Consider the following 12,972-nt stretch of genomic DNA (forward strand, 5'->3'; position numbering starts at 1 on the left):
GGTCATGAACTGCAGCCCAGGGCATTTACTGACAGACGTGTAATGAATGCTGGTTTGCAGTTAGCACAGCGGTGCGAAAGGGACTGCGTCAGTCTGGACGGGAGATTATCCTGAGCGAAACTGCTTATTAAATTAACTTTGCAGCTGCTTTCGGTCCCTCTGAACGCTCCTGCTGCTCCGGTTTCATGCAGGCAGGTTCAGCCTTTCTCTGTCGCCAAAGATCAGGCAGAGCGGCGCAATTCAAAGAGACGCGCAGGATGGCGGCTCGTCGCAAAAGCAAAAGTGCAAGTTTCTGTGAATTTCTTCAGGGGCCTTGATGGATTTGTTCATTGCTTGAGACAGGAGTGTGAGTGTGTGTGTGAGAGAGAACTGATTCTCAGCACGGTTAAAATAAAGAAGGCTCTTCACACAGCTATTTCCAGATACACATATCACAAAGTTTCCTATTTCAACCAAATGTCCAATATACCCAGTGAGTCATATTATTAGACCTAATGCGGCATTTTAAGACGATGCAAATCATTGAACATGTAATCTACATAGGACCAATTTCAAAGTTATGACTTGGTCTAGGCCCATGCAGCGCTACGAAAAGGATCTCGCTGTTGCCTTCCTAAAATGTTTTGTGTTCGTTGGATGCTTTTATATTATAGGCAATAACTTTCGTTTTTATTGTTTTTATAGTCGTTTACCCTTCTGTTACTTTAATCTATCATGAACTCCACGCTTTCTCGTTTTATTTATACGCCTGGCCACTTTTTGGTTAGTAAGTGAAATTGTGTTAGCGTACTGACTTTTTACAAGCAAGTTAATTGTACGACGCATTACAAGTGATTTTCAGACGTGTTCCCAGAAGAAATTGAAAATCTCATTCATTGCATTCACGCTTCAAAGATCGAATAATGCTGTCACGGATTGTACAAAAAGGTCGTCACTAAAAAGCCTCTTGCCTAGAGAGTCATAAAATAAACAGACATTTAACTTCATTTAAAAACCCTACGTTTATTTTTTAAACGTTTCAAACGTACGGCAGCAGGGGGCGCATGTGTCTCTGTTCTCCTCTAAGTCTGACTGGCGTCGTGCCTTTTTATTCCCTGATTACTACAATTTCGAGGCGCACATCATGTACGAGTACGAAGCAGAAAGTTTTTATTTCATTTTCTGTGCTAAATACAGACTACCTCGAATTATCTCCGCCTATATTAAATTAGCTTTTGGTATAATACTCAGTTCCGGGATGTTATCAACAGGTGTGCATCTAAATTTCGTTAAGAAATGAAAAAAAAAAACATCAAGACTCTTCCCAAGTTTAATTATACTATAGTGGCACAAGATATTGCCGACGAGTACAATTACGTGTCATGAAAACTCTGAAAATGTAAAGAACATCACAAAAGTAGGTCTACCTATGGTGAAATAAGCTACAAAAAAATAACAAAGTCTCATTTTGCAATATTTATGTACATTTTTGTTCTCAAAGTCACATTTGTACTTTTCAGCAGCTAAGTGAGCCGTGAATTATGTGCCAGCGATTATTAGAATTTCATTTATAGACGAATCTGTCTTGAAATAACGTAGGGTTTACATACTCGGGGCCCGCTAAAGATAACGTTTAAGTCACTATCTACGGCCGTTTCCATTTTAAACCTATAGCGGAACCCAAAAGCGGGTTGGGGGAGCCGCCTGTATCTCAGCCGCGCCTGATAATGGGAATTCCACTCCGCTTTTTACCTCGGCCATACCCCTCAGATCCCGACTCAGATCGGAGTTTTAGCGACTCTCCCTGGTAATGCAGGTCGGGTTTCGGAGAGAAGAAAGCGGGACCTGGAGTAAGGACTTCTCTCTGACATACTCCGCTCTTTCATTTCAATACTTTTCGTACAGATTTTAACAGAAACAAAAGGGGACCCCTAAGTTTTGGATGACCGTCCCCACAGTGCGTGGGACAAGGGGCGACTTTAACTGCTGTTAAAAGGAAAGCGTGGAGAAAAGTAACGAAATAACTTTTTGCCAGGAGTGAAGGACTTTGGTTTTTTTCCTGTTCCCGGCGTATGAAGCCTGACTTGAGTAGAAGAGGAAAATGGGAACTTTGCATAGAAAGTCCGGACGTGCCGCCGTATTAGTTGCATTAATACTTCTCCTTGATGTAAGTGAATGTTAATCCACTTCTTATCCTATAAACCTTAACCAAATTCGGGACGGACGGTGCTGTTTCACCCCTTTTCACTGCTGCCTGCTGAGTTTATATGCTATTATATCACATGCGAACTACTCACATGAGTTTGCTGCATTGGGAAAAACATGAACTGTTCATTAACTTTTTCTTTATGTGCACAGTAGTGGTGATAGAGCCATTCCTTTCAGTTATTAGTCTTTATGAATAATGTTTTTGCAATTTATTCTAGAAATTAATGTTTTCTGCAGCGACTGTCAGTCGTTTACTATGCAAAAGAAACAAGTTGTGCTGCTTTTTAACGAGGGGAAAACGGTTAATGCGTGGCTGTTGGGCTGACTTGAGCTAATTTTATCCATAGGGACAGGCTATTCATAGTTGGTCTCGCAGGCGACTCGGTGCCTTTTAATCTCATTTCATTTCACTGTCCATCCATCCAGTCTCGCAAAGAAACCTGAACGATGTGTGGCTGAGCTCCTCTCCTGCCTGAACATTAATACTAAAACTGCGAGTTAACGTAACTGCGGCTTTGATTTATTACCTTAGCCGGGTTGAGGACGCAACCTCGACATTTAGTGCGATGCTTAAGATGTGAAACACTTGTTCCTTTGAGTTTTGGAAAAGCAGACAAGCAGTTCTGTTATGCTTAAGAGTCAAATTTATGATTTCGATTATTTATATTCAGTACGATTCATACTATTTTAAAGTTTTTATGGAATATAGGGATGTAATAGGTATATAATTATGTTAATTAAACTGAAACTACAAAGCAGTAACTGATATTGGTGAGATCGCGTTAGTTTTATGTCGTAGCCTTAATGTTAAAATCCACTGTAATTCCAGTTCATAGAGCGTGTCTTTTTTCGTTAGTTTTATTGATTTTGTTAGAAATAATGGAAGTTCATCCATATTCTAACCGCTTATCCTTGGTGGGGGGAAGAGAGAGAAATTAGGAGTAAATGGCGAATTAAATGTACAACTGATGAATTCCTCATATATTATTTTGTAAAACATTGCAAACAGCGGCGTTTATAATGACAGTTTAATTTTTGTTATTTCTAAAGACACTTGCTCAGTCTATTCAATGAGACCATCGATCCTTCCTCTAAAATTGTACTGACAAAGTTGCAGTAAAACTTGAACTATCACGATGGCTTCAAATCAACCTTGAAAAGCACGGCGTGTTCTGTGGATTTTGTCTATGTAAAGGAAATGTTTTGCGACAATATATTGAATGATCTGGGGGGGGGGGGGGTTCTTCAGTCTAGTTGATAGTGAGGGGTTTTCTAGTAGCAAATGATGTATTCACTACACAGATACCGCGATTTAATGGGCACGTACTTTAAATTAACAGAAAATAAGGGGCTGCAGATTTCGATTATCGGCGTTTAAAAGACACGTTTGGCATCGAGCCATGACACATGCTATGCTATATTTTTATACTCTGCCAGTAAAGAACTGGAGAACTCTTAAGATAGAAGGGAGATTATCACATGATCATGATGAAGTAATTGTCAATGATTAAGCGTCTGATGGTTTGCCCACCGCCGACCACTCCCATTGTCCCGCGTGCAAACTCAAACCAGTTGCTAATGTTTTGCTTACTTACCATATTTCTTACCGGTTACTCACAGCATCCTCTCATGAAAAACCTGTGTCAGCTTTATTACTGATATTAGCAGACATTTTTTTTTTGCTTGGAATTGCAACACTGCTTCACTGCTTCTGATTTTATTTCTGCTTCAATAGTTGGCTTAGGGGAGCAGGATAGGAACATAATTGAGTTATCTAGATGCTAGAGCATCTGTTTTGGCATTTTGAATTGGCAGTGTTATGTGCTGCTTTGTTCTTAATTAAGTTAAGCACAGGAATCCAATGCTATGCCTGTTGTCCTATAAAAATGTCAGATCAGTAATATAACGGAATTGTCCAACACAGATCTCGGACAATGCTGCCAGAAAGACGTGTCTGAGCGACCCAGCCAGCCGTCATTCACTAATTACCTCATAATTGTTTTGTCAGTAGTCTTAACTTATCAAGACATGCACTAAGGTTATGACTATTGATTTTTTCTTCTTATTTTCCAATCTGCTCAAAGTGTCCCTTAGCAAAAAAAATCCACATGCACGCTTATGAAGTCGCACGTTGCAGCCTCTCACGAAGTAACCACAACATGCAAGGAATTGATTACTGAGTGATGATTGGTTATTTGAGTAGAATACACTTGCATTGTATTGATATCTGTTTTCTTCACAGCTAGAACATTACCAAGGCAAACTAGTTAGCACCACGGAGATGAGATTGAGCCTCCGCTATTATGTTTGGCTGGTGGCTACGCTTGTAGCACCCTTTGGTTGAATCACATCCCCTGTGAATAGCCCGATTTAATGAGCCCCTTATTTGATTTCGCTAGTGTATGGCGGGTCGCGTTCACTCCAGTGGGTGCCTCCCCCCACCCCATCTCCAGCTACCCCAAGGGTCTGGCGGCAGAAAGTGGAGGGATGACATAGGCCGGCCTGGATTGTGTCGGCCTCGTGGGGCTTGTGTCACTGTCGCGGCGCACTGGCGGCATCTGAGCCATGTGACCTCAGACGTGGCTCCTGCATGTTTCCCGGGCACCTCGATATAGCGCCCCAGTCCCCCGAACACGTTACAGGGCAGTATATAAAACAAGCAATGAGATCATGTTCTGAGCTCAACTTCAGTTCACCCCGCACGTGGTATGACTTAACGGCCCTTCTTGGACTCCACCCCCCGCCCCCCCCCCCCCCCCCCCCCCCCCCCCCCCACTGTCAAGAGTGCAAGTCGTCCCCTGCTCTGTTATGTGTCGCTCCTGGAGGATAGGGCTCAACATTTGTGACCATGGAAACGCTGAGGCCAGATGCCTGAGGATTAGCCGGGTACTAAAATGAGGAGTCGAAGCCTGTTTGATTTCTGAGGACATCGCAGCCACTTTGCTCTGGTTAACACCAACGCACAACTCTGTACCGCAAATTACGGATTTACTTGTGGAAAGAAAAACATAATGCATAGATTCTGTGTGCTTTGTGGCTGGGCCGTGTAGCGACTAGCCTATAATCAAAGGTTACTGCCACAAATACAGACACAAAGCTGATTGGTGGTTATTTTATGTACCCTCCTCCGTATTTGCACAGGCTTCCTCGGCGAGTCACATTTGGCTAATTTGTAACCTGGCGACAGAGTCACACAATGAGTCAAATGAGGCCCCCAGAAGGCGAACGGGGGGCGGGGCTAATGCAATTCGAACAGCGGCCCTGGGATACACACTTAATCTGGGGGAAGCCTGGACCTGATAAACATTGCAGGGGCGAAATCCCTCACCCCTGAAAGCTTGGGTACCTTGGCCCTCGGTCAAACGTGTCGGCTTGCTCTGTGCGTGGATGCAGCCGCTTATTTTACCACCCTGCACGGGTCACCATCCTCGGCGGTGACTGAAATTCTGCAGGCTCTGTCTGTGATGTCCCCTGGTCAGCCGTGCGTAACAGGGAGCCAACTTAATCAGATAACATTTACCAGGCTTCTGGGCAAAAGCAATACTGGCAAAAGGTTTTACTACTTCTTCCAAAAGCATAATGCTCTCTGGCCCTCTCGCCCTTCTTTATACAAATATTGCATGATCAGCTGGGGGGAATGAGCCATGTGATTGGAGATGAGGAGGATAGCCATGAAAAATGTTAAGGCTGCTTAGGAACTGTTTATGGGTGGTGCAATAATAAATTCCACTTGTCTTGACTTGTGTAAGCTCTAATTAAATACCCTTTAAGTACACAACTGCTGCAAATTCCCTAAATCATTCTTATAATTATCGGCCTCCATCTGTTTGTATCTGGAGAGACACTGTTGAAACAAACAGCCTACAGAAGATTTCGCCTGTTTGTTTTTCCCATTTCCTGGATCGATAAGAGGTGGTCCGGATCGGAAGAGCACGGCACGGCACCGGAGTTCTCAGTTTGTTTTGTGTGTTTCCACTCCTCTGCGATCAGTCCGCACAGGCCTTCCCGCACTGCTGCGGGCCCGCTGTTTAATCTGCCAGGGCGCGCTGTGCTTAAGCTGGGCTTTCATCTGCAGTGATTCTGCGGGGTGGGGGGGGGGGGGGTGAGGCGGTCCAAACACAGCTGCTTCCCAGCTGTGGTGGCCTGCGTGTGCGGACATGAGGCGAGCATTTACTTGTTGTGTGCAGATGGGGGGGGGTCGCATGACTGTATGTGCGGGGTGCCCATCCAAACTGTCACACAATACAGCTCCGTCACTTTTCAGAAAGGGTGGGGGGACCAGATGAGGCTCGCATCAGCAAGTTACTTTGTGTGCAGTGTAAAATGTTAGCAGTCAGCTCAGTCTCTGAGTACATGTAACACATTTGCTGTGTATGCAGTGTGATTTAACAGTTGGTGTGACTATCCAAAACTCTTTCATTGTTGTTTTGGATGTCGTCTGAAAGCAATTCTGCTCTTCTAGCTGCTAATAGGCAAGCAACAAACGTAGAAATTAGACATCGTGCTGAAAGAAAGTCTTGGGATGCTTGCTTAGTTCAGTGAAAATATTTCAAATTTATTGGTTTTGCAACAAAAATTATTACTTTATTCATTGTTTACAAAAATATATATTACATTAGAAACATTCATTTCAAGTAGCAATCAATTGAAACCCAAATTATAGTTTTAAAAGAGCTATTCTCTTCTCTAAAAAGTTCATTTTCCAAGACCATTGAGTGCTTTTTAATTAGTAACACCTTTGTAATTACATAAAGCACCAAACGTTTGTGTTTCGTGTCTCTTTGGGAGCCAGTGCCATGTGCAATTAATAGCAAACCGGCATGGGCAGAACTGAATGAGTCGGTCAACAAAGTTATGGCACTTAATAAAAAGAGGATGTCTGTGCACAAGATATGTGCAAATATGTTAAACATTGTTGATTGACTTGTCAATGGAATTTTGTTATGAAACCAATACATTGCAACATTTTTACAAAATTAATCAAGTGTCCCAACACTTTCTGTGAACGCTATATATGAACAGATAGTTCTGCTTTTAATAATAGTGTTGTAATATTTCTTTAATAAATGTTTTTTTCGTCCTTTATGTTGTGCCAAATAATGAAATTCTCAAGGAGAAGACCACTAACATTCTATCTTTTAAAGTTACCAAAGTCCGTAGGGCAGGACTATCAATAAAAAAGCCTTTGTCAAAGAATTTTACAATATATTCTTTCCAGTTCTTTATTCTTTTTGCCTTTGTATCTTGTTTCAGCTAAGATTTGGTTGCCCAAATAAGGTCATGAAAGGTCATTTGAGGTCACGAGATGAAGTTAGTTATTTCATTGTTGGCCTGCTGATTCTAGGTCCTACCATCTTTAGATGTATTGAAATGCAAAATTTTAATGCCCTCTTGTTATCCAATCTATAGTTTTGTGGGGTTTCCTTAAATGGCGTATTATGGTAGTTAAAACTGGTGATTTGTATCCCCTTGAAGGTTTTTCTTCTTCTTGCATTGTTGTGGAGATGATGGTGTTCTGTTAATTCCAGGAACATACTGTCTCTTTGAAAAGCATTGACCTGCACAAATTCCTTCTGTCCACCGACTGCCCACGGCATCGAACCGTGTTTTGGAGCTTCAGTCGTACATACGAGGAGTCGTGTGGTGCCTGCTTTTCGTGCGTTTCCAGTTCGGCTACAGCCCCCTCTGCCACGCTGTGTTGTGGCATGAAGAGGACATCCAATGCTGAGTTGGGGTCGCACGCATGGTGGAACACGCCACGTGATTCGTTGCAGGGGATGTTAGAAAAGCGGCCGGCCGTGAATCACTTTGTGTCTTTTGTGTTGTTTCAGCCAGTGTGGCTGTGCCCATCATGTCCTGGTCATTCACATGTGCTTAGATCAGTCATCCCTCACTGTCTTGCACCAACTAAACCAGTGACAACAAAGCACAGGTTTAGTCTTCAGAGTTCTGCGGTTTTTCCTTCCTTTTTCCTTTAATCTAAGTCGTACTTGGTTGCAAGCCTCAGCATGCCACAAATGAAAAGGGACTATTTCACAGGGCAGAACCCCAATAAGATGCAAATTCTTTCAGGTTGTTATTAACCTGCTGACTCTCAGTGAGGCAGGGAAGCGAAAGGAATTTCATTGCCCCGGGGTAATTGTGCCTTGTTGCAAAAGGGGTATTACCAATAGAAGAGGTGGCTTCAGTTAATTATTTTTTTTTATTCTCATCAAGCTTCTGCAGGACATGTTTTAAAAGCTACTACTTTAATTTCGAACAGAGCGAATCTTTGTGATAAAAATAACCAAAGCAAGTCGTGTCGTATTCTTTGGATGAATAACTGGGTGAATTTATTTCAATCAAGCCTTATTAGAGCTTTGTGGTGGGTACAGTTAGCTAGATGCATGAGGGGAAGCAGGTGGGGTAACCAGCATATCTAACGAGGGTCTCCGTCGGCCATGATGTCCTGCGAGTTGTCAGCACTGGTTCTGCACGTCAGGTCTCTCCGCTGGTAGGTCATAGATAAACCTGCCGCGGGGTGGTTTTCATGTCAACAGAAAAGAGAGTCTCCCATCTCCCACTGGAGCCACACTGGAGCGTCGGTTTGTCAAAAGTCAGTGTTCACCACGGACATGGTATTTAAAGACAAAACAACCCACGTTTTTTTTTCTCAATCAAAATATTTTGCTGTGCACACCGACGGGTCTTGCCATGGACACGTCTGTCCGTGTACAGACAGGTTGTTGACGCCTGGTGTTGAGTACTGATGATTTTGAGTGCATGTACGATTGGGGAGTTCCACTTTCCTCCCCTTGTGCATTGCAGAGGCTTCCTAAGTCGTTTGAGTGGCTAAGCCATAGCTACGGCATGTAACCATACGTGCTGGCTTGTGCTTGTGGATGGCAGAAGCACAATTCCGCCCTGCATTTTTTTCAGATGACCCGTAACCAGGCTGATTCATCAGCTCATGAGGGAAACAAAATCCGCAGTTTTCCTGTTGGAAAGTAACAGTGGCTTCCCCTGGAGCAAAGTTTGCTCAGGCTGTCCTGTGCAGATTACAGGGCATGTCCGTTCCGTCGCTCTTCCCAGGGCGCGTCCTTTATTTAAATTTTCCAATGATATATGAGGTCTGGGCATCTCTTATGCTGACGAATTTCACTCATCTTTTGGCCTCAAACATACCCCTCGTAGATTCCACCGATTGGCACAGTATTGGTTATGGTCTCAGCGTAATATGTGTGTCTTAGTCTGCAGCATGCAGTCTGACAGCAGTAGGGCTGAGAGTTAGACGCTCTTAAGAGCAGGAGAAACTGAATCATAATTTGTGACAAGCGGGTACAATATTCGTGTTGCAGCTGGTCCATAAATAGAAAAGGCTGCCATTACCAGTTTCCCAGCACCATTAGTTATCATGTACCGGAACCTGAACCTGACATTAGGAAGTTATGGCTGCCTCCGGAAAAGAAAGTAGTATTTAGCTGAATAACAGCGAGGAAGCGCTTTTATGTATATATTTATTTTTTTACCTCTGCTTTTATTGATGCTAATATCTGGGTCTGTGTGTAAAAGTTGTGTGACGGAGAGCTGGGGCCTGTATCACAAAGTAAGATTTGTTGGCTAGCTAGATAAATTGTCTGATTTAAGGTAGCCTAGTTTAAAAGGACTCCATCTTCGTTCACTTACATTTAGCCCAGATTACCTTAAATCTGACGAGCTGTCATTCTAACCTCAAAATCCAGCTTTCTGATACAGGCCCGATGTTATCTAAGCCAGTCGATAGGCAGTATACCTGGACTACCAAGTGATAAAAATGTAATAAACAATGAATTTATTGTATTGATGTCTCTCCTTAAAAATTAATCCTGGCTGCGACCAATCCAGAGACTGTACTGTTTGCCTAATTATTCTTTTACTACAGCGAAAACTGCTTTAATGAACAGACTAGATCAGGGGTCACCAACATTTTTCAAACTTAGAGCTACTATACAGGTACTGAGCCACACGAAGGGCTGCCAGTTTGAAACGCTCTCCTAAACTCATCTAAACTTCATGTATAATAAACATGTTTTAAATGCTTTTTTTTTATATTGTCATTTTCAAATCTATATAAAATGCAAATGTGATTAAAGAAGAATAGCAAGAGGATAAAATTTAATTTTGAACGCTGCTCACTGGTGAGTTGTGCTATTTTTAGAACAGGTCCGCAGGCGACTCATGTGGTCCTTGGGGGCATCCTGGTGCCCGTGGGCACCATGTTGGTGACCCCTGCACTAGACCATTATGGTTCTTGAGCTAATACAATTTAGCCAATAGCATATTCAAAATAAGATAAAAAAAAAGATCATAACAGAATTTGACAAGGGTCAGTGATCTAATGTTAGTCAAGAGATAATTGATTAGATAATCAGATTGAAATGAAGCAAAGTACTTATCTGGCTATTAATGTTTCTGGCAATGAATCAAGCAGGCTATGAGTGACTGGACAAAATGCATCATTATAGACTAGGGCTGGGCAATTCATTGAATTTTAATTTCAATCATGATTTTTGCTTCAACAATTGTGAAAACAAAATAATGAAGATAAAATGGTTATTGTGCCATACATCAGGTTTGGGTTGCAAAAAGGAATCAACCCTAAATTGTAATCAACAGTTATAATAAGGATGGATGGATGGATGGATGGATTGACGTCTCTGTAAAGCTACCGCAAAAAAAAACGTGGGACAGCCACTCCCAGAAATCTTGGGTCGTGGCTTTATTTCGTTAACAACTTTTTTCCACGCAGTTGCTCTCCGGATACGTAAGCGTAAGTGCCTTGACAGCTGGGAGTGACTTCCAATGGAAACTTCTTGGTGTCATGCAGAGGCAGACCCGTGAGAAATTAAGTGAGCGCGCTCAGGAATGGAGAAAGCGCAGAGGCATGAGGGGTTACGTGAGCCAGCGTTCAGGATGAAAGAACGCAACCCGGCTGATCAGAATCACCTTCCCAGCTATAACCGGCTGCCTTTGTGCTCTGGGCTTATAGGCACACAGTGTAGGTGGGAGGACACTGCAGGTCACAGGGACGCCGGATTTGATTTCTTGAAATGAGATCGCTTCCAACAACTCCAAATGGAAAAGTACTTCCTTTACCCCCGGCTATCTCCGGCGAGGGTGGATGTTGATTGTGCCACATGAAGACGGGAACACATCTGACCAAATGCACTTAGATTCATCGCAGAAGAGGAATGTTGGTTTTTCAGAAAATAACCTGGCAGCGTATAATTTCTCTCTCCACCCTAACCTCATGTTGGTTCTGTGGGCTGTGCTGAGCTGAAGTAGCGTCCCCTTCTCTCAGGGAATCTGCTATGTTCTGAGAATCTGCTTTCATCTATCTGCTATATGGAACGGCAAGGCCTGGAAACAGGAATCTTAAGGCATCAACATTGGCTAATTTACGAAGAAGAACAAATAACCTGAAGCTTTTCCTGTGATTTTCTTGTGAAATTCCTGTAACTCCGACAGAGATAGTGAAGTGGAGAGTAGCGTGAAGCTCCTCTGACTTATTGCAGTGCTGATAAGCGTGCATGATAGAGAATGGGAGCTCGAAAATCAGACATTTTTCCAAATATGTGGCTTCTGCAGTTCTGTAGATGCTCACCTGGCCCTACTGTTTAGTTTTAGTAGAACTTTAATTAACAGTGTCTTAGTATGACTAGCTGGCTTAGTGCGCACTGGCTTTATGTTGTGATAATGATACATTTTTTTGTGGCAAGATTGTAATCAGTACATGTGCTACGTGGCACGTTTTTGAGCCATCGGATGCTGAAATAAACAGTGTAATCGATCTTTTTTCACCTTGAAGCACTTGAGCACTGTTTCCCCATCCGATTCTCAGGGAGCCATGGACAGTCCACATTTTTGCTCCTGGGAATTCGGAGGGAGCAAAAATGTGGACTGTCTGGTAGGGAGCTGGGGGGGAGCAAAAATGTGGACTGTCTGGTAGGGAGGTAGGAGGGAGCAAAAATGTGGACTGTCTGGTGGGGAGGTGGGAGGGAGCAAAAATGTAGACTGTTTGGTAGGGAGGTAGGAGGGAGCAAAAATGTGGACTGTTTGGTAGGGAGGTAGGAGGGAGCAAAAATGTGGACTGTCTGGTGGGGAGGTGGGAGGGAGCAAAAATGTAGACCGACTGTGGGTCCCCAAGGACCAGACTGGGAAACACTGCACTACAGCCTGCTGGGCAGTGACTAGCTCTAGACCTCTCGTGTATAACAGATTGCATTCATGCCTCCATCTTCGTTCTGTTCTTCTGAAACGGAATTCACTCTTTTTTCTGGAGTTCACATTCATATGGGCTTAATTTGTGTTGCTTCCCATTGACACGTCGCTGAAAGGCAGCTCTTTCATCGTGCTGCACTCATCTCTCGGGGTCAGTGTCCCCGGAACAATCATTCAAGTCATTATGAGCTCAGTCCCGCTAATTAAATGGGACCACCATTGATGTGCGTGTGTTTCTGTCTGTGTGTATGTGACACAAAGACATCTCGGGGACCCGCGGGGGGTCGGGGACCTTGGTGCCACAGTGCCGGATTCCCATTCTGACCCATCATCGTGTTCCTCTTGGTTCTTTGTTGGCCTCATCAACAGAACAAATGCCCCCGAGTTTGGTGAATTGGGATAGAACAGAACTGTATAGATATGCTGGCATCAGTGTCTTGGTATAGATTTAACTTTGTAAGTCAGCCCAAGATCCCTTACGCAGGGATAATAGACCTACGGCATGATAAGGCGATTATGGTCCCGCTGGCTCCGCGCGGCCCCCTT

The 12,972-nt window shown here is 43.4% G+C and overlaps 1 protein-coding gene across 13 annotated transcripts in view; it reads left to right on the forward strand.

The window, feature by feature from the left end:
* Window positions 1-1,711: 1,711 nt before the first annotated feature.
* The window catches only part of hspg2 (heparan sulfate proteoglycan 2), a 114,984-nt gene continuing 103,723 nt past the window's right edge, over window positions 1,712-12,972 (forward strand). For 6 of the 13 annotated variants that reach the window (XM_049016659.1, XM_049016656.1, XM_049016658.1 and 3 more), the window contains exon 1: window positions 1,712-2,146. In XM_049016659.1, the coding sequence (XP_048872616.1) occupies window positions 2,081-2,146 (66 nt within the window). In that variant the 5' untranslated portion in view covers window positions 1,712-2,080. The remainder of the gene's footprint in view (window positions 2,147-12,972) is intronic. The other 7 variants (XM_049016654.1, XM_049016664.1, XM_049016663.1 and 4 more) reach the window with 3 other exon arrangements.

Source organism: Brienomyrus brachyistius, chromosome 6 (assembly GCF_023856365.1).
Source record: "Brienomyrus brachyistius isolate T26 chromosome 6, BBRACH_0.4, whole genome shotgun sequence".
In the NCBI taxonomy this organism is placed as follows: Eukaryota; Metazoa; Chordata; class Actinopteri; order Osteoglossiformes; family Mormyridae; genus Brienomyrus; species Brienomyrus brachyistius.